Source organism: Lynx canadensis, chromosome D1 (assembly GCF_007474595.2).
Source record: "Lynx canadensis isolate LIC74 chromosome D1, mLynCan4.pri.v2, whole genome shotgun sequence".
NCBI lineage: Eukaryota > Metazoa > Chordata > Mammalia > Carnivora > Felidae > Lynx > Lynx canadensis.
This window is the reverse complement of record NC_044312.2, coordinates 16051134-16074163: the sequence shown is the minus strand read 5'-3', so window position 1 is coordinate 16074163 and position 23030 is coordinate 16051134. Positions and strand designations below refer to the sequence as shown.

The 23030-nt window shown below is 49.9% G+C and overlaps 3 protein-coding genes across 9 annotated transcripts in view; all 3 read right to left on the bottom strand.

The window, feature by feature from the left end:
• Positions 1-3992: 3992 nt before the first annotated feature.
• Positions 3993-8598, bottom strand: TMEM25 (transmembrane protein 25). 2 transcript variants are annotated; one of them, XM_032594984.1, is made up of 8 exons: positions 8480-8598; positions 7967-8138; positions 7366-7677; positions 6644-6934; positions 6307-6438; positions 5949-5979; positions 5693-5793; positions 3993-5558 (listed from the first exon to the last, which is right to left on the bottom strand). In XM_032594984.1, exons 2-8 carry the CDS (start codon positions 8034-8036, stop codon positions 5368-5370), a joined length of 1128 nt encoding a protein of 375 aa, XP_032450875.1. In that variant the 5' UTR covers positions 8037-8138; positions 8480-8598; the 3' UTR covers positions 3993-5367. The 2 variants fall into 2 exon arrangements, with proteins under 2 accessions (XP_032450875.1, XP_030186689.1); XM_030330829.1 differs by lacking the exon at positions 8480-8598 and having other exon boundaries at positions 3993-5341; positions 5472-5558; positions 7967-8381.
• Positions 8599-8803: 205 nt separating this feature from the next.
• TTC36 (tetratricopeptide repeat domain 36) lies at positions 8804-12748 on the bottom strand. The gene is made up of 3 exons (XM_030333568.1): positions 12453-12748; positions 11723-11911; positions 8804-9094 (listed from the first exon to the last, which is right to left on the bottom strand). The coding sequence occupies exons 1-3, from the start codon at positions 12682-12684 to the stop codon at positions 8832-8834; spliced, it is 684 nt and encodes a 227-aa protein (XP_030189428.1). The 5' UTR covers positions 12685-12748; the 3' UTR covers positions 8804-8831.
• A 466-nt stretch (positions 12749-13214) lies between these two features.
• KMT2A (lysine methyltransferase 2A) overlaps positions 13215-23030 on the bottom strand; it is an 85193-nt gene continuing 75377 nt past the window's right edge. For all 6 annotated transcript variants that reach the window (XM_030331732.1, XM_030331727.1, XM_030331728.1 and 3 more), the window contains 5 exons: positions 20417-20591; positions 20149-20256; positions 19344-19427; positions 18787-18916; positions 13215-18314 (listed from right to left, as the gene is read on the bottom strand). In XM_030331732.1, the coding sequence (XP_030187592.1) occupies positions 18039-18314; positions 18787-18916; positions 19344-19427; positions 20149-20256; positions 20417-20591 (773 nt within the window). In that variant the 3' untranslated portion in view covers positions 13215-18038. The remainder of the gene's footprint in view (positions 18315-18786; positions 18917-19343; positions 19428-20148; positions 20257-20416; positions 20592-23030) is intronic.

Below are 23030 nucleotides of genomic sequence, written 5' to 3'. Positions count from 1 at the left end.
AACCCAAAATTGGTTCCTCAAAAAGATTAACAAAATTAAAAAGCCTTGGGGTGCCTGGCTGGCTCCACCGGTTCAGCATCTGACTCTTGATCTCTGGGGTCACGAATTCAAGCCCCATGTTGGGGTAGAGTTTACTTAAAAAAAAAAAAAAAAAAAAAAAGCAGGGTGCCTGGGTGGCTCAGTCGGTTTAAGCGTCCAACTCTCGATGTCAGCTCAGGTCATGATCTCATGGTTCATGGATTTGAGCCCCACTCAGGCTTCACACGGACAGTGTGGAACCTGCTTGGGATTCTCTCTCTCTCAAAAGAAATAAACTTAAAAAAAGTACCTAGGATCAGATCATGTAGGGCCTTCTAGGCAATAAAAGGGTTGAACAGATTAAATTACTGGTAATAATTCTTCACTCACCTATAGTATGCAGCCCCCTCTTACCATGGCTTCATGATAAGCACAGGATGGTTCCTTATCTTTTGATTTGGAGTTGGACCATATGACTTGCTCTGGGAGGTGAAAAACAGCAACAACAAATTGGTTAACCTAATGAGATGAACAAATTTCTAGAAACAAAACCTACCAAGACTGACAAAGTAGAAAGTTTGAGAGACCTGTAGCTAGGAAGGAGATTGAATCAGTAATCAAAATTTTAAAATCAAAGTAGAACAGATTGCTGGTTCCAAGAGGCAATGGGGGATGAGAGAAATGAGTGAACTTCTTTTTTTGAGTTTAAGTAAATTGAATAAAATTTTCTAAAAAGTAAAATACACATCACATGAAACTTGTCATTGTAACCATTTTTAAGTATACAATTCAGTGGCATTTAAGTACATTCACAGTGTTGTACCACCATCACCCCCATCTAGCTTTAGAACTTTTTCATCATCTCAAATTGAAACTTTGTTCCCATTAAACAGTAACTCCCACCTTCCCTTCCCTAGAGCCCCTGGTACCTTCTCTATTTCTGGTTTCTATGGATTTGCCTAGGTTAGGGACCACTTAAGTGGAATCATACAAAATGTGTCTTATTGTATCTGGTTCATTTCGCTTAGCATAATGTTTTCAAGGTTCATCCACCTTGTAGCATGTATCAAAATTTCCTTCCTTTTTAAAAGGCTGAATAATATACCATTGGGTGTATGTCACATTTTCTTTACCCATTCATCTGCTAAGGGACATTTGAGGTGTTCCCAATATCGGCGATTGCAAACAATGCTATTAAAACTGGTATGTAAATGTTTGAGTCCCTGCTTTCATTTCTTTTGGGAATAAACCCAGAAATGGGATTGCTGGTTTAACTTTTTGAGGAACTGCCATACTGTCTTCTACGGTGGCTGCACCATTTTACCGACCCACCAGCAATGCACACAGTTGAGCATTAATTTTTACAAGTCCTCATCAAACGGCTATTGTGTCGGGAGGAATTCAGTAAAACAAAGTCCAGGTGAGAGAATGCAACCTGAACTATGCCTCCCCAAATGTTGGACTGCTGTACATTCAAGGTCAAGGTAACAAACAACATACCTATTGTTGGAGGGTAAAGATCAAAGATTAGGTAGGGGTGCCTGGGTGGCTCAGTTGGTTGAGTGACCGACTTCGGCTCAGGTCATGATCTCACGGTTTGTGAGTTCGAGCCCTGCGTCGGGTTCTGTGCTGATGGCTCAGAGCCTGGAGCCTGTTTCATATTCAGTGTCTCCGTCTCTCTCTGCCCTAACCCACTCATGCTCTCTATCTCAGAAATAAATAAACATTAAAAAAAAAAAAAAAACAGATCAAAGATTAGGTGACTGAGGTATATTAAAAACTTCCCAGGAAAGAGAGAACTGTCATGTCAGGGACACATGTAGTGCTTGAAAACTTCATGATCCTTAGGTAAAAAAAGGTCTGAGAAATATCAGAGAAGGAACTAGATCAGGAATCCCCTCCCAATATTTTATTATAAAAAATTATAAAAGAATTTTGGAAGAATTACATGTATATATCTACCACCCAAAGCCTACAACTAACCTTTGGCTAAATTTGTTTTCTCAGATATCCATCCCTGTATCCATTCATCAGTCCATCTTGTTTTTTGATACATCTCAAAGGAAGTTACAGATATCAATACACTTCATCCTAAACACTTTATCATGCATATAATTAACTGGAGTTCAATATTTACTTATGGTTGTCAGGTGAAATTTATATATAGTGAAATGTACAAATCAAATTACCATTTGATGATCTTTAAAACTACAGCTTTAGGGGCACCTGGGTGGCTCAGTCAGTTGGGTGTCCAACCTCAGCTCAGGTCATGATCTCACGGTTTGTGGGTTCGAGCCCCACGTTGGGCTCTGTGCTGACAGGTCAGAGCCCGAAGCCTGCTTCAGATTCTATGTCTCCTTCTCTCTCTGCCCCTCCCCCACTTGTGCTCTGTATCTGTCAAAAATAAATAAATGTAAAAAAAAATTTTTTTTAATAAAACTACAGCTTTATTGGGGTGCCTGGATGGCTCAGTCCATGGAGCATTCAACTCTTGATTTCAGGGTCGTGAGTTCGAGCCCCACATTGGGGGTAGAGTTTACTTAAAAAAAAAAAAATTACAGCTTTATTGAGATATAATCTGCATTCCATAAAGTTCACCCTGTAAAGCATATAGTTCAGTGTTGGTCTATTCACAAAGTTGTGCATCAGTCACCACTAATTCCAGGACATTTTCATCACCCCAAAAAGAAACCCCTATTCATCAGCAACTGTTCCCCATTCTTCCCTCCCTCCAGTCTCTGGCAACCACTAGCCTGTTCCGTCTCTGCCCATCCTGGGCATTTCATATGAAAGGAGTCACACGTGGCCTTTGGGCTTAGCTTCTTCGTTCAGCATGTTTGCAAGGTTCACCCAAGTTGTCATCTGATGGGCTTTGACTTGCATAATGAGCAGGCTTTTTCATCTGCATTTTCTCAGAAAAGAGTCTCATCAAATTCTCCAAGGGGTCTGGGACTCAACGAAGGAACAAGGAATCTCGGACGCTAGGGATACATCTAGAGAACTGGAACACTAGTTTCAAAGTCCACTGCATCACAAATACTTGCAAGGATGGATTTGCCAGAAGAACCCGCTTTTCTGACAAGGTAAGACCATGAGGGCAACCGAGGGGATGCACAGGGCTTGTAGCCTTGCCAAAGAACCACCAAGGAAAGGGCTCCGGGACCTCCCAAAGGAAACGGCAGAGGACAGTCAACAGAATTGACAGCAAGGCACCCTGGCCTTTAGAATTTCTAGGCCCAAGCAGCTTGCAAACAAAACCAGCAGAGGCTGGGGACACCTGGGTGGCTCAGTTGGTTAAGCATCTGACTCTTGATTTCGGCTCAGGTCGTGATCTCACTGTTCATGAGTTCGAGTCCTGCATCAGGCCTGCTTGGGATTCTCTCTCTCTCTCTCTCTCTCTCTCAAAAATTCCTCTGGGGAGGCTGGGGTAGCCTTAGTCCCTCCCATGAAGGAAAATACCCTACAGAACAAGAGAGAAGGGAGGGAGGTAGCCGGAAAATTCAGAGCTATGCAAGCCAAGCCCATCTTTGTTCAAGAAAATAGGATATAAATCTGCCCTCAAAACCTTCATCCCATTTCTAGTCTTTTTTTCTCCCTTATGATCCTCCAGAAACAAATTCGGGAAATCAAAGCCTAGTCTGAGCTTTCCGTACCTCTAGTCAGGACAAAAGGGCTAGCATGGCTTAGCCACACTCCTGAGAGATGGAGAGTCTGGCAAGCGAGACCCAGTGGCTGGAGAGCTGGGGTCCCTGCGCCAGGACTCCCAAAATAGAAAACATGAGCCTTGCTGCTGAGAACAGTGTAATTAAAGAAGTAACATTATTTTTAAAAATAAAAGATCTGAAGCAAACAACATAGACTGATAAAATTTAACAGAGTTGAATAGTGGATACACAGGTGTTTCCCCTACTTAATGTGTGATTTAAAGATTTTGTTTTAACACCATCTACGAAGAAATGAACAGACATGTCACATTCGTTGAGTCAAGTTTATTAAATTTACCATGTGCTCAGCACTGTCCTAGGCAGGAACATGAGAAAAATTACAAAACAAGGTTTCAACAAGGGAAAAATATACTCTGCACTGTATTAATCTGCAATCATTTCCATGTTGCTTTCCAAAGAGTTCTTAGATTGTTTTGTGGTGTGTGGTCCCCTCTTTCTCCATGTTCCCCTAAAGCTTCTAGCTCTGTCAAACAATGTGCCACTATGACCATCCCCTGAAGAAGAGGATGGACAGGAGGAGCGGCTTCCTGCTGATGAGGCAGTTAGGGAATGGTCATGGAGTCCCATGGTGGGGAGACACGCCAAGAGGGAAACCGTCAACCCCGAAGGCTCGGCGCTCACAGTGACTCACACGAAGGCCAGACTTGGGGAAGCCACGGAGACGGCCCGGAGGCCCTCACTTACCCCCTCCCCAGGGGATGTGCTTAAAGTGCTAACATAGTAAGAAAATGATGCATAGCTACATGCGGTCTTGGGTGCCCCTAGACTTCCCATCTCCCTCTTCTCCTCCTGACTTGTGCTAATACCAGGCACTGGCATCACCGGGGGCCAGGTCAAGGGGGAAGTTTAGTGCCCAGTGAAGAAATGGGAGAAGGTCCAACGTATAACCTATGATGCCCAAGAGGAGGCACAGACAGAGAAGGGCAGAGAGGTATGCGGCAAAAGGGACTGGTTTGTGCTTGGCCCTTCCCCTTGGGCCAGGGGTTGGTTCCTGTGCAAAGGGCAGTTTGGTTCCAGATAGCTCTCCGGGTCCTAAATTTTCCCTGAGGGAACAAAGCTGCATAGCATGGGAAGGAAACTGAAGACATGCTGGGCCCTCCCTCTCCCCCACCCAGGCATGCCCCCATGCCTGCTGTACAAAGCGCTAAGGGTACTGGCGTGTGACACAGGGCAGGCCCAGACCACACTCGGCAGGCCCATGCCACAGTAGATGCTGGATGACCTGCAAACACACCTGGATAAGAGCTCCACCCGCCTGCGCACAAGCATCGGTGAAAGCCCCCAACCTGAGTTAGAACAAGGGGCTAAGGTCCAGCTGGTGGCTCTGCCAAGGAGATCTGTGCCCCTGAGGGCCAGATCCCAGTGAAAGGTGTCACGTGGATGACAGAGGGCACCCCAGCCAGAAGGGCGAGCAAAAGTAGTAGTGGCACAACCTGGCCACAGAGCCAGGCAGAGGCTGCCTTGGAGGAGGAGGAGGGGGCCCAGGAGCCAAGAGGGCACCCCCTGCCCCCAATTTCACCCGGCTCAGAGCCAGATCTCATCACTGCTCACACTGGACACTCGATAGATATAGCCCAGCATTGGGAGCCGGATGAAACCTGCAAGGTCAAAGATGCCGTGAGTCTCAGTAAGCCTCACTGCCTGGAAGCTTGGAGACCCAGAGGCCTCTGGCATAAGCACAAGGGCTGGGGAGGAGAGGAGGGGGGCCGTGGGCCCATGCCCCTGTACCTCGGCTGGTAAGGAGGCCACCAGGCTCCGGGTCCAGCAGCTCTGGCCGGCTGCTGTTCTGAGCCATCTGCCGGTCTGCTGGTTTCTCTGTTGGGTGACAAACGGGGTGGTGCCCACGATGAGGAGTGTGCCTGACAAGGCCTAGCCCCTCCTAGTACCAGGGTCTCTCTTTTCCTCAGAAGCACCTCTGAAGATAAAGCAGGGACAAACAAAGGGTGTACCTCTGGAATCCGGAGTGAGGTCGTTGAGCTGAAGGTTGGACGGGAGGGACATGTTCTCCCGTGGCAGGCGCACGTTGTTGAGTTTTAAGTTGTTGGAGTCACTACAGGGTGGACAGAGCCCGGGATATGCCCTAGCTCCAGCAGGCACAGACTCCTGCTTGGGGGCCCATTCCAGAACTAGAGAGACCCCGGGTTTCCAACCGTCCCCGTGCCGCATCTCAGTCCAGCTCAGCCAGCCAGCCCCAGGAAGAGTTACCTAGAGATCAGAGATGGGCGCCGGGAGGGGCCTGGGGAGAAAGAAACCACACACTTTCTCAGGATGCCTACTCACTCTGGGCTCTGCCCCAATGCCCTTTCAGACCCAGGACCCCCAGGACCCCCAGGCAAGGATCTCTCCAATGCCCAGCCTCTGGGACAGACTGGGTTCCCAGTGCTCAGTCCTGAGTTGCATCTGGTTTTACCCACGCCATGCTCAGGGAGACCCTTTCTGCCACTCGTCAGAGAGGACTTGCTCTGCCTAGCCCCACATGCTGCCCTCGCTGCTCCTCCTTCTCCCTGCCCCTCAGCCACCCTCTCTCTGCCCAGCCCCCTCCCCCTCCTGGCTCTGGACCTACCTTTGGTCTTCTTCTCTTTCCTGCAGACCAGGCAGGCCACCAAGGTGCTGAACCCCACCAGTGTGCCCAGGGCAAGCCCTCCCGCCACAACGATGCCCAGCAGCGGCACTTCCACTCGGGTGGCCAGGAGCCCTGCAAGTTGTCCTCTGGTTAGGTTCTAAGTGGGCAGGGTCCCCAACTCTGAGACGCTACAGGTGCCACTCGGTGCTCCTTGCCCAAGGTGGGCGGCACAGCTCATTCACGAGACTCACCCAAAGGGCAACTAGTCGTCCCATTTATGTACCGTGATCCTGCACCCACCTGAGGCTTTGCCGGGCCAGTCGCTGGCAGTGCTCACCCGGGGCCGGAAGCGAGGCGCTGGTGACACCCACGTCGTTGGCGGCCACCACGGACAGGTTGTGCGCCAGGCTGCGGAGCTGCAGCTGCACTGTGTGGTTAGTGAGCCAGGGGTAGCTCTGGGCATCCAGCACCAGGAAGTCGGAGGCGTTGACAGTCACCGGCCCATCCTGGTCGATCCAGGTCACGTTGGCAGGTGGGTTGGCACGCACCAGGGCAAAGAGGACAACCAAGAGGCCTGGGCCCTGAGCTTCCTGGTACTTGGCCCCAACCTGGGCAATCTCTGGTTTAACTGGTACAAAGCAGAAGCCAACATATTCTCACCACACCTCTCGTACTCCTTGCCCACTCTTCCCAAACCTAGGAGCGAGCCGGGGGCCTCGATCTCCCCTTTAGAAGGCTCTGGGAAACAGGATGGTTGGGTCTCCCTGAGAGGCAGCACGTCATAGTGACCAGCAGTAGAAACACAAGAACCAAGCTGCCTACATTCGAATCCTGGCTCTGCTTATGAGCCGTAGGACTTAACAATCTGTGGCTCAGTTTTCTCACTTGTGAAACGGGGATAACAGTAACAATCACCTCATAGGATTACCCTGAGGATGATGTGAGTTCAAATCTGCAAAGTACGTGTTTGTTAAATGCTCTATCAGACCACCTGCCTGGTGGCTGCTGGGGGTCCCAGGGCAGAGAACCTCTCTCCTTGCCCATCTCAGAGGCACTCACATTGCACATTGAGGATGACCGAGGCATTGGCTGACCGGCCACTACCCGGGTCCTGCAAGGAGCAGTTGAGCTCATGCTGGGCCCTCTGGGCAGTAACAGTGAAGGTGCTGGTGCCTCCAGAGAAGGCCTCACCGCCCACACTCAGCAGTCTTGAGGTGCTGGCCTCCTGCAGTTGTCCATCCAGGTACCAGGCCAGTCGGGGGGTCCCAGGCCCCCCTGCCACCCGGCAGGTGAAGGCGTGGCGTTCGTTTTCTCGAAGTGCCCGCTCGGCCCAGGTCTGACCATCAATTTGTGGTGCCAATTCCCCCCAACCTGGAACACAGCAGGGAGTTGTGGGGAGAGCTGGGAGAAGGTCAGTACTGGGGTACTGGCCTGTGACCAGCACGACATCCGCTTACAGAGGTGCAGAGGACCAGGGGCCAGTGCACTTGGTTAGGTTCGCTCACCAAAAATTGGCTGGACCCTGGGTAGGTGGGTGAGGGGAAGCCAGCTCTGGTCCCTGTGGCCTGAAGCGGGTTCCCAAACCCAAGGTGCAGACAAAGAGGGGAAAGAGGGGGGATGCCCCCAGAAGTGCTCGGCCAAGGGGTAAACGGGGGTGTACCTGAGCTCAGAAGGGCTGGCAGGAGCAGCAGTGTATGCGGGAGGGCAGCTGGGCCTGGGGGCAGCGCCATGGTGGCTCAGGCCTGGGCCCCAGGCTGCCGAGAGAAGGGGGCGGGCCTCGACGTTAGCCAGGTGACCGCACGCAGGCTCGGTAATTCCTCCGGGAATTTACTCTCCAGAAACAAAAATAAACCGTGCACCAACACACAAATAGAGCCTGACCCGCAGCGGCGAAGACGAGGACGCGAACAGCCCAGCGCCAAGGCCGGAGCCGACCCAGTGGCTACCAACCCACCTTGCGGGCTCAGAACCCGGCGCCGCCCCCAAGGCACAATCAAGCGCCGGCTCGCGGACGCAGAAACCGCGCGCAACCGCGCAGCCCGCACTGGGCGGCTCGCGCGCACGCGCATAGGCGGACACGCGGCGCAGTGCCCCTCCCCCCAGGGGACCGTCCTCCGGCCCCTCTCCCCCACTCCCCTTTGCCCTCCCTTCCGTGGCCCCACGCCCCCTTTACCACCCTCCGGGGACCAGGCGGAAGTGGGCCGGCACGGCGGAGGTCCGGGCGGCGGGGGTCGCACGACAGCTCCGCCCCGCCGCCCCAGGCGGCTCACCTGGCGCCCTCCCCACGCTCCTTCCGAGCGACTGCTCCTGTCTGCGGGGCGCTGCAGTCCGCGGCGGGGCCGGGCGGGGCCAGGCGGGGCCAATCAACGCCCGAGCACGCCCACCCGCCCCCTCCCCTTTCCGCCCCGCCCCGCCCAGCTCTCCGGACCCCGGCCGACCACGAAGTGCCCTGGCGCTGCGGGGTCGGCGGCTGGACGCAGACACGGACGCGAGTGGGAGAGAGCCGGCAGCTTTATTGGATCGTCTCAGCGGCCGTTGCGGGGCGCGCGCAGCTGCCGCATCATGTCGGCCAGCATGCGGTTGCACAGCGCGGCGTAGGGGTTGAGCAGCACCAGCTGGCGCCGCGCGAACGGGCTGCCCAGCCGCGCCGCCCGCTCGAAGTCCCTGCGGGCGTCGTCGTCCCGGCCCTGCAGCCGCGCCAGGAGCCCGCGCTGCACGAAGCCCTGGCGGGCGGCGCGACCCCGGCCGCCGCTCAGCGCCACAGCGCGTTCCAGGTCCTCCAGGGCGCCTGCGGGGCGGAAGGCGGTCAGAACCGAGGCCCCGGGGCAGGGCCACCCAACACCCGCCTGTCCTTGCTCCTCGTCACACGTGCACACTGGAGGAGTTGGCCACACTTGCCCCGGGCCGCACAGCCAGTTTAGTGACAGAGCTGAGACTGTGGTCCCTATCACCTTTCACCATCGAATACACCAAAACGTGAAGGGTGCTGGGACGATTTTGAATGGTCACTGTGGTCATGAATGTGGCCCGTTGTCCAGCAGAAGCAGGCCGTTTTTTCCAGTCATAGGCTATTAAGTATCTACCACGTGCCAGGTGGCTGACTCTGAATCTCAAAGTCCAAAAAATTTATCATGTACCGACGACCATTTCTTACAAGTATAATAAAATCCATTTCTCTTTCTTTTCCTTTTGAAGGCATTCCTCTCCCCTTATTCAGTGTATGCTTTAAAACAACTTTTCCCTGGGGCACTTGGGTGCTTCAGCAGGGTAAGCAGCCGGTTTGGGCTCAGGTCATGATCTCAAGGTTCATGAGTTCGAGCCCAAGTGGGCTCTGTGCTGTCAGCCCCGAGTGCTTGAGGTCCAACTCTCTCTCTGCCCCTCTCGCGCTCTGTCTCTCAAAAGTAAATACACAGGGGCGCCTGGGTGGCTCAGTCGGTTAAGCGGCCCACTTCGGCTCAAGTCATGATCTTACGGTCCGTGAGTTCGAGCCCTGCGTCGGGCTCTGTGCTGACAGCTCAGAGCCTGGAGCCTGTTTCAGATTCTGTGTCTCCCCCTCTCTGACCCTCCCCGTTCATGCTCTGTCTCTCTCTGTCTCAAAAATAAATAAACGTTAAAAAAAAAAATAAAAAAAAAATAAAGAGGGTCTTGGAGTCAGGGCTGGCCCCGCACATTGCCATGTCTATCCTTCTCATGAAATACTCGGATTGGGCATTAAACTCTGAATTCAAACTCAGGCAGCTGTTGGTATTTTAGGGCCCAGCTGCAGTTTTTCTGGGCTCTGCCCAGGTCACTCATGCTCTCTAGTCTAAAGAGCTGTCAGGGCGCGTGAGAAGCTCCAGCATCACCCTACAGAGAGGCTGATCTCTGTCCAGTCTCTGTGTGTTTTGATCCCAGAACCCAGCGAGGGCTAGGCTGCCCAGGCTACCCAGATGGTTAAGAAGCTCTCTGATCGGGGCGCCTGGGTGGCTCAGTCAGTTGAGCATCCGACTTCGGCTCAGGTCATGATCTCACGGTTCGTGGGTTCGAGCCCCGCGTCGGGCTCTGTGCTGACAGCTTGGAGCCTGGAGCCTGCTTCGGATTCTGTGTCTCCCTCTCTCTGTGCCCCGTGCCCGCTCGTGCTCTGTCTCTCTCTCTCCCTCAATAATAAATAAAACATTAAAAAAAAAAAATTAAAAAAAAAAAAGAAGCTCTCTGATCACAGAAGCTCTCTGATCATAGTACTTCTGGGTTTCCCTTGGAGGAGCCGGTCTGGAGGAATGGAAAGCCTTTTCCAGGCAGCATCACCTCTGTTCCTCTCTGGGCTTTTTATCTACAGACTGTCCTCAGCTGCTTTTACAGCCCCACTCAGCCCCCTCCTGCCAAAGCCAGGCAACCAAGCCTGGAGAAGGGGCCCTTGGTTCCCCCCACTGTTCCCAGAATGTTCAAAACCCTTCAGGCTGGCGTTCCTGGCTGCAGGAGCACCTCAACCACCGTGACGGTTTTCTGTGGTTTACACCTTCAGTCTGCCCTCCGGTCTCCAGCATGGCCTTCTCTGTCCCATTGTCCCCCTTCCAGTCAGAGTTGCCCAAGGGCAGCAGGTTCAATCTGGTCACTCCCCAGTTAAAATCCTTTTAATGATTCCCCATGTGTTCAAGACACAGTCCAGACTGCCTAACGTTGCCATCAGGCCCCTGTTTATTTCTCCAGGCTCTACTCCACCCTCCCACCACTCCCCATTCCAACCAGCCTGGAGTTCTGAAGTTCTCTGTACTTTTCCATGCCTTCTGGGTCTCTACCTGCCTGTACCTTCTCCCACTTCCTCTCCTCCATCCAGCTGCAGCCTATTCATCCTTTCAAACTCACCCCTGGCGGCGGGGGGTGGGGGGTAAGGGGTGGGGGGGGCAGACACTGTGCTGAACCTTCTCAGCTTGTCTCATGGTTGTGGGTCTGTCCCACCCCTCGGACCGTGAGCTTCTTGAGAAGCAGTAGCACAGGGGCATTAAGAGCACAGACCTTGGAGCCCCACCACCTGCTCCAAACCCCAATTCTGCTACAGTCTTCTTCTTCCTCTATAAAAGGGAGGTACCAATAGCGCACACCTTTGGGGGTTGTTGTGAAGTTACATGGAAAGTGCCGGACACCCGGCACGGAGTAGGAGTAGTTCCTGTGGGTGGTCTATCTCTCCTCTTTGTCCTAGCCCACCGCTACAACAGTAGACTCTCATTAAATGTTTGTTACATAAACGAATGGAATGCGATCTCTTTGACCTTCCCAATAGCCCCCAGCGACTAGCAGGGCCCATGGGATAGCTCTTATAGGTAAGAACATAGGTTCCAGAACAGTCCCAGCCTCCAGGCCCCAGTCCCACAACCATTCCATCTCTGGTCTGTGGACCCCAGGGTCCCTTCTGTGGAAGTTCCAGGGCATCTCCCCTCACCTGCCACATCTCCTTGGAGTCGGCGGGCCTGGGCTCGGTTGTTGTAGGCGGAGGCCCGCTCAGGCAGCAGGCTGATGGCTTGGCCAAACCTCTCCAGGGCCGTGCCGAGGTCGCCAGCCTCCGCTGCCATCACCCCTTGCAGCTCCAGGGCCTTGGATCGCTCCAACTGTGCTCGAGGGAAAACTCCATCTGTGTCAGGAAGGGAACAGGGAAGGGACAGGTGTGCAGCTGCGAGCAAGAAGCAAAAGCCAGCTCGAGCTTTGGAAAGCCGGGACCCGAGCCGGAGGGTTTGGCTGGGACGTAGGATTGGCTCAGGGCTCGGCTGGGAACGGAGTGGAACCCTGAATGCCTGCTGAGGCTGTGCATGTCGAGGTCAGAAACGTTGAGCAGAGCCCCTCCCCACCCCTTCCATCCTGTGGGGAGCGAAATGCCCCTGTCATGACAAAGATGTGAAAGTTTAGCACCTCCCCGTGGCCCCAGTACAGTTGAGCTTGGATTATGGTGTGAACTAAGTGGTGAGGGAAGGTCAGAGGTGTGAGGGCTGAAGGACAAAGCCTGGCTTTCTCCTTTTGGCGGAGAAACTCTTGCCGAGCCCCCAACCTGCGCACCAACGATCAGTAGACCTCTGATTCCAACCTCGACCGTCATTCAAGGGTCACGGAACAAGGGGCCTTGTGAGACTACCATCCTCTGCCACCAGAGGAACACTGCCGTCCAAAGTCGAACTCACCTTCGTCTACTTCTCCCTTCTCCACTTCCTCTCCCACGTCCAACCCAACAAGGTCTCCGAATGGGGTGTCAGGGTTGAAGATGGCCTGCAGCACTGCCTGATCATTGGGAGTCCCCATGGTGCTGGTGCCCCACTCCCAACTCCGAGGTGACTCAGGATACAGGGGGAGGGGAAGGGGGCTGAGCCTCACAGCCAGCTCATCTGGAGGGCAGAGGTTCTGTTTGAGGTCCATCCCTCATGAGGAGTGTCTTGCAATCCTTGGCTGTAACGTAAACCCAACCTCATTTGGCCTGGGGTTAGCAACTCTGGCTTGGCAAAATATTTAAAAATGTTTCTTAACTCCCTACCCCAGTCCTAGGGGGAACGAACAGAGTAAATAAATCCAATTTCTGCCTTAAGGTGGAGCTGGGAGGAAGTCATTAGAAGCCCTCTTGATCGCCCCGTGGCTTTAAAAAAAAAAAAAAAAAAAGAGGGGCTATGCAGGAGATAAAGCTCTTCCGTTGTCCTCTTTATGCCCTCGTCATACCCAGGATTAATTAGGTCCCGAACACACACCATTGATGAGGGAGGGAAGAAAACACCCTTCAGGGTCAGTGTGGAGTGGGGCCTGGCGCCCGGAGGAAGGCGAGGCAGAGAGATTCAAGATTCCACCTTAAAAGAAAGGACCGTGGAAGGTACTTTGCAGTCAGGTCACAGGCCACTAGCTGCTCCGGTTCCTCCACCCCACCCAAAGCCAAAAGAAAGTTTGATCGTGTGCAGCAATAAACTTGACATGTTTATTAATTAAACTATCACTTAAATAAAAAAAAGTGCATAGAAAATAAACATGTTTAAAAACTCCTTTTTTTTTTTTACAACTATGTACACTTTTTACTTTTACATTCAGTCTTTCGTAGAGAGCTTTCAGCATTATTATTTTTTGAACTATTAAAGTATTTTCCTTCATCCCTGTCACAGGGAGTTAACACTGATGGACTTTAGACACATTTTTTTCCTTTTTTTTTTTTTTTTTCTCTTTTTCTCTAACCAGAAGCTTGGAAGAACACAAGGAAAAAAACCAAAAGATCTGTTATACATGATAAAGTTGTCAAGAAATGTCTTATTTCTAGAAAAGAAGCTTGTCATCTGTTGAGCTTTTGAAACAATTATTCAACTACCTGTATTTACTAAAGAGACTGTTAAAAGTTCAATAAAAGAAACACCACAAGTCTATTTTCTTGGTTGAAAGACAGAACTAGAGTACCTCGGAACAAGATACCAGGAAAGCACAGAACACAATTTTCCCCTAAATGCAGGTGGTAACCCCAACATTCATAACCAAAAATAGAGAAACGAGGAGTACAGGTACTGACTGGCAACATTCATGGGCAGAAAAAATCCAGGTGACACCATTTCTGCATTTCTCTCTGATCCTAGGAATGGGTCGTTCCCCGTCCCTTTATGGTTTGGGTCTCCCCCCAGTTTCGGAGGATCAGAGGAGCGCCAGACTGACACTTTCCTGCCACTACTATAGCAACTGTAACACAATCCTTATCTATAGTGTTAAGAGAATTAAAAGCCATGGACTGAACTAGGCTTTGTTACATGGTGCAATACTATATTAGTTCCTATATATATCATATTTATATTTATTTGAAAACCAAAACAAAAAAAGTTGCAAGTTTTCAGAGTGTGAGACTTGACTGGTATTCATGATTCGGCACAAAACCATCTGCTCGATAACCTTGTATTGCTTTAAAATGAAGGAAATGCAACATAAAATTACACCCAGCCCTTTGCAATGACCCGCTTTTCCTTTAAAAAGAAAAAAAAGAAACGAAAAAAACAAAACCAAGAAAAACCCAAACTCGATTTCTAGTTTAAAAAAAAAAAAAAATCCCAAATCAAACTTAAAAGTTAACATCTGACAAGGTTTTGACCTTTAGTATTTTCAGATATTTGATTGAACGTCAGTCCTTTAGAAAGATACATTCATTAAAAGATTTTTTTTGTTTTTTGTTTTTTGTGTTTTTTTTTGTTTTTTATTTTGTTTTTATGTTGTTGTTGTTGTATTTTTTAAATCAAGGGAGCTGCATGGTGCTCACTGCGTTGGCCGGGGAGGGGAGGGGAGGGGAGGGGAGGGGTGGGGTGGGGAGGGGTGGGGGGGCCGGGAGGGGGTTGACAGAGGCAAGCGGGGTGGCGGACCGTATCCCGGCAAAGGAGTCTGGTTGAAATCTTACATCTAGCTGCCAGGGCTTCCCCCTGAATTCTGGCGATTGGTCTAAAACCAGGAGGGCTGTGCTGGAGGTGGTGGACGGTAACAGAGGGAGCCAGGGGACCAAGTTCCGGCCATAGGGTCAGCGCCATGCAGCTGTTCTGGTCACACAGTTGTCACTGGCCACCAGGAAATGCAGCCACAACAGGTTCTAGCAGCAAAGCTGTAAGGGAGCTGGCTCTCTCACTGAGAACTGACCAGGCTTGCAGCTGTGTTACTCCTTAGGGATTCGGGATGCCCCTTGGGGGGTTCCTGGGAATGACTCACCACAGTTCCTCGGTCTGCACTTTTGTGCGGAGATTCCCTTGGTCACTTTCAAAACAAACTCGGGTGTTTTTGGAGACAGATAGGCCGTGTTTTGTTTTTGTTTTTTTTGCCTTCTTTCCCTCTTGTAGGGAAACCTTAGCTTATTCCCCAAGTTGCTGGCAGGTATGCTGAATTTTGGCAATGGACTCGAGGCTGAGCTAGAAGAGGAATTACTCGTTTCTATGGTTGACGGGGAGTGAAAAGGCAAGGCAAACCATCTGCAGCTGGCAAGAGAAGGAAAGATGTGGTCCCTCCTCTGGCCTCAGGGTTTGGGATTGGTAGAAAGAGAACGAGGAGGGGGCTCACAGTACAGCATGGCCTAGCAGGGCAGTGACTAGGTCTATTTAGCTGAGTCTCCCCCAACCCCTGACTGGCCTTTGGGTCTTTCTCAAGGTGAATTCACGACCCATCAGTGCATTAATCGTTTCAGTAACAAATGCAGCTTAAGGTTTTTTTTTTTTTTTTCTTAAAAAAAAAAAAAAGAAAAAAGAAAAAAAAGGAGTAAAAGGATTTACAAAAAAACCTCACACAGTGCAATAATAAAGGAAACCAGACACTAGTGGGACCCCTAGGGCCACCGTATCTTGTTCACGGGCAAAGGAGGAAGGGAGGCGAGGTCTGGGTAGAGTGTTTTTCCCCAGTCCCCTGCTGGCACTTCTCCATGATGACAAGGAAGTCTCTGCCATCCTGGCCACAGTGCTGGGCTCCCTGCATGACAGCGAACACAGTGACAATGTTCCAGCAAAGCCACCAGACACAGTTCTTAAGGTCACGGAAGAACAGGAAGCCCAGGGTGGAAGGCACAGCAGAGCCATGAGTCCCGGGGCAGAGAGCGCAGGGCTGGGTCGTATTGCTTTGCTAGACTTCCATAGGAATGGGCTTCTCGTGGGAGAAAAGGGCGCCCTGCCCTCTACTGGACCGCACTGCTCTGAAACCCAGTGGCCGACAGAGGCAGAGAAAAATCTGCTTTATCGTGAGTGGTCAGACTGTGCTTCAGTTTCAACGGGCTGCCCCGAAAGAGGGCACAGGGGGATCCGTGGGTTCTTTGCAGGTATGAGGACCTGGCGGGCAGACGGAAAGGGAACGAGGTGACCGATGAGGCAGATGGTGATGGAAAATGTCAGGTTGCCATTCAACTTGGTTGCTATCTCTGAAGTAGGGAAAGATGAGGGAAATGTAGATCACACCTCTCGCCGCTCTGAGCTGGTCCCAGAAAGGAGAGAGCGAGTACAGGAAAGAAGGGGGGCACTGCTGTGTCAGGATACTCCCACAGCCTTTTGAGGAGCTTCAACACAGGAAGGAGGGGAGTGGCCCAATGGAGTTGGGTGACCTTCCTTTTCCATTTATTGTCAAAGAGCAAACCCAGGACACGTTTATGTCAACAGGGCACAAACAAGCTACACATTAAACAACAAAAGTACACCTTCCAGGGGGAAGTTGGGCAGGAAAAACCAGACTTTGTGTGTACAGCTGAATATTTTCTCTAACTTCATCCTATGAAAATAAAAAATTATTAAAAACCGATCTTCTTTTAAATTAGGATAATACCGCGGTTTAAAAAATAGCCTTGTCGTAAGTGCTTCTCCCTATGAAGTGCTTCTCATAGAAAAATATACAAAATATATTTACATTTATAAAACCTTAAATAGTAAACTGTAAACAGAACAGAGTAAAATCCAATGACTTAATTTAACAGGTTCAGGACACCGTCTTGGGGAAAGGAAGAGAAGAAACATTTGATGCTGTTTTGACCACATCCTAAGGAGTAATCAGGGCAGTAGTGTCATTTAATTTACTTAATCTGTGGATTTTGCGCAGGTGGCAGAGGTCCCTCGATACAAGGTGGTCTAGTCCCCAAGTTTTGGGCCTTGAAATCTGATTAGTGTTCTGCCTTCAACTGGACACCGACCGTTTAAAAATGAAGTCTTCCTATGTCTCAACAAGGGGAAAATAAAGTCACCATGTCCTAGGAAGGGGGCCCAGGGGTTTGTCCTGGTTGTGATACTCTGGTTGTTGCATGATTCAGATCCTATGTAAATAATCTTTTCCCTCTTCTAAAAAATCATGCTACATATATTTCTTTAAAACTCTCAGCGGAGCCTTATGAAAACTCCGAATTCTGTCTGGTTACGGCCAATGGCTCCTGTCCACTTCCCCACTGGGAGTGCTTACAGGCTCAGGGATCGGTTCGTAGGCACGTACTATGCCCAACAGGGGGTGTCCTTGAGCAGGGAGTCACTCCTCTCTACCACCCAGAAAGATGGGGAAAGCGGTGGGATGAGACGGGAAACGAAGAAAGTGGAGTGAGGAGAAGGAATGAGAGGGAAGCCACTCCCATCGTCAAGAAAGGTCATTGGCTGAGATAAGGCTCATGGGGGGAACGCTCCCACTTAAAGCCCACAGGCTCAATGTTTGGTGATTAATTGGCACAACCCCAAGACAGCCTTTTGACACCAAAGGTGCTAAGAATCCTGTCTCCCAACCAGAAGTGAACTCTCAAGCGGGAGGGTAGGAGGGAAAACCACCAGACCTTCTCTGTTTGTTCAACAGATGGCTACAGGCTGGGCCCGGCTGGCACACTATCAGGCATCCGACCAACTCTATTATTTGGGGCCCTGCCTGACCCCTCGCATATAGTGCTTGGGAAAGGGCCAAGGCGGGGATGGCAACTTCTCTCTGAGGAGACACTCGGGCCCAATCTCCCAACGTAACTAACCCTCTACAGGCTCCTTCCAGGCAAGTCTGCTCGCGACCCCACTTCCATTCTTTAACGGCATACAATCAGAAGGGGCCCCAGAAGAAAGCCGGTCACGGAGCTTTTCTTTGAGACCTCATCTCTCTCTCCAGGACCGCGATCACATGTATAATGTGAACGTGGGACGTACGTAAGGGAGCCCGGCCATCACGGAGGCCCCTCAAACCGTGCCCACTCAATCCTGGAACTCCTAGCTGCCGGCAAAGGCCTTCAGCATCGCTTTGGATGGCCCCGGGTCCTCGTACTCCACCACCGGGGGAGAGGAGCAGCCTTAGTTTAGGAACTTCCGGCATTTCTTGGCACCACAGTTACAGGGTAGCTTGTTGCTGGCATCCTCGATGGGGAACTTATAGTCGTAAGTGAGTTCCTCCCCGCGGTAGATCTTGCGCATGGCAAAGATGACAATGTGCTTCTGCCCATCGATGTTGATGACCCGAGAGTAGCAGTTGGGCTCACAGGAGTGGTTGATGAAGCGTGCAGCGTTTCCATGCATGGTGGCGTCCACCACCTCGGAGTCATCAATTCGGAACATGTAGCAACCGATGCCCTACGCGTGAAGGAGAAAGGAGACCTTGTTAACTTAGCACAGCTCGGGCCGGGGACCACCTCCCAACCTTCTTCTGCTGTGGCCGACAGCCGCTGCCGAGAAAAGTTCCTTCTAGGAAAGTGCCTCCCGTCTCTCAAGATCCTTCCGTAACAACCTCCGATACTCCAGCCGCCGCACTAGAGGTTTCTTAATGTCTCCACGGGAAGGAGAAGCCTAAAACGTCGTGTCGCCATGTGCTTTTGGTCCACTCGGACAAACCTACAAAGATTTTCTTTGGGTACCAATCCTTAAGGCAGATTCTGAGCTTTTCCTGGGGCCCACCATAGATTTTAAAGGTGTAAAAAAAAAAAAAAAAGATGTTCAAAGTACTAAAATATCCTATTTCTTTTGGGCTGTAGGGATCGTATTTGTAGTCGATGGCCCCTTTCCACATGCAACACCAGAAGTGGGCCGGTGAAAGCGGGCCACTCACCTTGCTGTCATAATACTTCTCTCGCTTGTCAGTCTGGATGGAACGGATGACATTGCCAGCATACTCAATCACCATCTCACCCGCATCGATGTTTCTCTTACAGAAAAGACCCCGGCCGTGAATGGGAGACCTAGGGCACAAAGACGGAAAAGAGATCAGCCATGGATTTTGCAAATCTGGTTAACTGTGTGAACACATGAATAAATGACTAAAGCCTCCTGGTCTGTTAGTTCCCCAGGAAGGACAGACACTTGAAGAGAAAAAAAGAATCTGGACCCACTTGATTTGAGGGGTATATTCATTGTTTTAACAAACGGCCAAGGAAAGATTTCTTGCACTCTGTAACATACTAGAAGTAGCAGTATTTTAATGCTCACTATGTTAAGTTCCTTGTTCAACACAAGGAAGTACAGGATCTCAGAACATCAGGTTCCATCAACAATAGCGAGAAAAACCTCACTTACTGAAGGGGGGGGGGGGTCATTCCAGCATTTGGTTCCCTTTGACTTTGGAAAATGATAAGTTTCATATAATTCTTTCTACAATTTTAGCCATACCTGTAGACACCGACTGCCTCCTTAGAAGTCTTCTTTAAATGCCGGAAACGCATGGGCATCGGCAGGTCCATACTTGTTGCCCTCCTAAAGAGACAGGCATATTACTAATGAGTTCTCTTCAGGAGATAATCAGTTTTGAGTCTTGGATCAAAGGTTCCTAGAGAATATGACTGCACTGTTTTCTTTGCTCAGTGCCAAGCACAACAAGTGTCTTATAAAATTAGGCCTATAATTGGGGCGCCTGGGTGGCTCAGTCGGTTAAGCGGCCGACTTCGGCTCAGGTCACGATCTCGCGGTCCGTGAGTCCGAGCCCCGCGTCGGGCTCTTTGCTGACAGCTCAGACCCTGGAGCCTGTTTCAGATTCTCTGTCTCCCTCTCTGACCCTCCCCCGTTCATGCTCTGTCTCTCTCTGTCTCAAAAATAAATGTTAAAAAAAATATTAAAAAAAAAAATTAGGCCTATAATATACATAGTACTTGACCATGGGGACTATGGTGATACGTCCAGAGCTGACAGGGTATATACACTTTGGTTAAAGAAAATGAAAAATGGCCTCTTAGCGTTGTCTGAATTTCTCCTCTCCAACACATTTCTCTCTGTGCCAGCCCGCTTACTGCTACCTTACTCTTGATCTCAGCCAAAGGGCCAAGAAGCAATGCTGCTACCTTGACACAAACTGTATTTCATACTCTTCTTAGATGTTATCTGGGAAACTGTGACACGAGCAAACCCGCACAGTGCCCTGAACAGCCAGAGTAGAGGGGAGCAAAGAGTGTTCCTAACGACCCTTCAACTCCAGACTTACCGAGCGGACTTCAGCTGTACCTCCTCCTCCTCCTCATCATTAGGGTTGTATTCGGGAGGCTGCCGATGTTTAGAAGCCAGGAAGTTAAACATGTCAAATGCTGACTTCCTGGAGCCAAAAGATGAAAACGTGTTGTAACAGAAAGGCTTTAACAGAAGCAGTGGACAGCTTTGATGCTGGAAATCTCAAAGGTCGCGTGGGAAAATAATGCCATCATACGTAAAAATATAGGGACCCGAACCTGCTTCCGAAAGAGAATGGAACTTGCCTCAGGTGAACTTCGGCCCTGGCCGAGCCATGAGGGTTCAGGGGGGGTTCGTTGGCCTCCTCCGGTTTGTGGAAACGGAATTTGTAATTCCTGCAGTGCTTGGCACCAGAGAGCTGCTCAATCAGGAACACGACCGCATCGTGAAGAATCCCCAGCATCCTCAAGCCATTAACACCTGTCGGACAGAAGGCACCAGGGTAGTGAGGGCGCAGTCAACAGGAGACTGCCTGGTATTAAAGAAATGCTTGAGGGGCGCCTGGGTGGCTCAGTCAGTTGAGCGTCCGACTTTGACTCAGGACAGGATCTCACAGTTCGTGGGTTCCAGCCCCGCGTCGGGCTCTGTGCTGACAGCTCGGAGCCTAGAGCCTGCTTCGGATTCCGTGTCTCCCTCTCTCTCTGTCTCTCCCCTGCTCATGCTCCCTCTCTCTCAAAAATAAACAAACATGTAAAAAAATCAAAAGAAAAATGCTTGAGCTAGAGAAGAGCTCTGCCAGAGGCTGCTCGGGGGTGAACTGCATTAAAGACTAGCCAAGAATTAGCATTAACTAGCCATTAGGATGACACAGACTCAGATCTACCAATATGGAAAATGTTCACGATTAAGTGAAAACAAAACAAAACAAAACAAACACCACCAAACTGTTTTCTATGCTCTTATGTACACAGATAGATTGTATGTGTTATTTCACTTCGTGGTCTTAATGCCCACATGAGGCAGAGGTCACCAGCTGCATTTTCAGGTCAGTAAATCTAGGCTCAGAGAATTTAAACACCACACCCGAGGTCACTGCTAGTAGGACGAGCTCTGAACCTTGGACTGGAGAGCTTCAACCGTGATCCCATTTTTGTTTATAGGTTAATGGGGTAACTGGGTTCTCTAACTTCACACTCACATAGATACTTCCCTAAAATGTAAAAGAATGGCTAGCAATAAGCCCCTAGCACGGAACTCTCTTTTGTTGTTGTTATAGTGAGCATATGGAGTAGTACGCTTGAGAGGTGCTTACTCACTTAGTCTCATGACATTAATGAGCATTTCTGATTTTAGTTTACAAAAATTACACTTACTAGTTCTTTAATTTTTTTTTAACGTTTATTTATTTTTGAGACAGAGAGAGACAGAGCATGAATGGGGGGAGGGTCAGAGAGAGAGGGAGACAGAATCAGCAGGCTCCAGGCTCTGAGCTGTCAGCACAGAGCCCGACACGGGGCTCCAACTCACGGACCGCAAGATCACGACCTGAGCCGAAGTCAGACGCTCAACCGACTGAGCCACCCAGGCGCCCCTACACTTACTAGTTTTTTAATGTTTATTTTTGACACAGAGAGAGAGAGGGAGAGAGAGGGAGAGAGAGGGAGAGAGAGGGAGAGGGAGAGAGAGAGAGAGAGAGAGAGAATGAGTGGGGGAGGGGCATAGAGAATCCAAAGTGGGCTCTGTACTGACAGCAGAGACCTTGATGCAGGGCTTGAACTCAAAGACTGTGAGATCATGTCCTGTGCTGGTCAGACGCTTAACCGACGGAGCCATCCAGGTGCCATTATAAAAATAACATTTATATAAGTTGTGGGCATAGATGGTGAAAGTCCTTCTGAACTGTCTCCTTGCATTAAAGGGATGGGGCAATTCCACTACTTTGACACTGGAAATAGCTAATGTTGGGGACGCCTGGCTGGCCCAGTCAGTAGAGCATGTGACTCTTGATCTCGGGGTTGTTAAGTTTGAGCCCCACGTTGGGTGTGGAGATTACTTAAAAGTAAAATCTTAAAAAGAAAAATCATATATATATATATATATATCATATATATATATATATATATATATATATATATATATATCATATATATCATATATATATATTTACTTTGAGAGACTGAGCACCTGACACCAGGCTTCATCTTAGGACATCAAGATCACTACTTGAGCCAGTATCATAACCGGCTGAGCCACCCAGGAGCCCCAAAATAGCCAATGTTCTTTACATTTTTATAAAGTCAACAATATTCTTTCATTGCAATATTGTTTTTGGTATTATTAACAGATATCAAGACAAGGGTGTCTGTTGTGCTAGGATCACACGCACAATTCCAACAGTCACACCCTTTGTGCTATGAAGCATATTTAGAGATGCAACCTCAGTGTAATTTGGGGACTGAGTGTCATGCCTGGGAGGCTATCTGGGTTTAAATGTTGACAAGGATTACTTCTGGGGGATGGGACCCTGACTACCTTTTACTTTGTTCTTGCGGTTGCTTTTTCATATTTTAAAATTCATCTATGTCCCTGATAATTTTTTGAGAAGAGTGGAAAGTTACTATTAGTTGCCTGATTCTTATTTCACTTAGAGAATTTCTAAGGGAGATCATTTGGTTTCAATGCAAGTAGAAGGTTCAGTCTTCAGTCACGTTCTTTGGACACAACTGTGTTCCAGTTAGAATTCAACCTAAGTATACAACTCAAGCCTCCATTAGAAGAGCTTATAAGCCAATTAAGATAATGGCAAACATCTTTTCTTTCCCCACACAACACTGATTTTCCCCAAGAAATTTTTTCCTAGGAATTTTAGATTGTTGTGGATTCCTAGGCAGAAAAAGACACTGGAAAAACATACTTATT

Bases quoted from the DNA above. Each gene is read 5' to 3' on its own strand.
- TMEM25 (XM_032594984.1), bottom strand. From the start codon at position 8,036: ATGGCGCTGCCCCCAGGCCCAGCTGCCCTCCCGCATACACTGCTGCTC. The intron at 6,439-6,643 runs GTGAGCACTGCC...GACAACTTGCAG, and splicing joins CGCCTCGCTTCCGGCCCCGG to GGCTCCTGGCCACCCGAGTG. The intron at 5,559-5,692 runs GTACACCCTTTG...GTCACCCAACAG, and splicing joins CCTCACTCCGGATTCCAGAG to AGAAACCAGCAGACCGGCAG.
- TTC36 (XM_030333568.1), bottom strand. From the start codon at position 12,684: ATGGACCTCAAACAGAACCTCTGCCCTCCAGATGAGCTGGCTGTGAGG. The intron at 11,912-12,452 runs GTGAGTTCGACT...TTCCTGACACAG, and splicing joins GAAGGGAGAAGTAGACGAAG to ATGGAGTTTTCCCTCGAGCA. The intron at 9,095-11,722 runs GTGAGGGGAGAT...TCCGCCCCGCAG, and splicing joins ACTCCAAGGAGATGTGGCAG to GCGCCCTGGAGGACCTGGAA.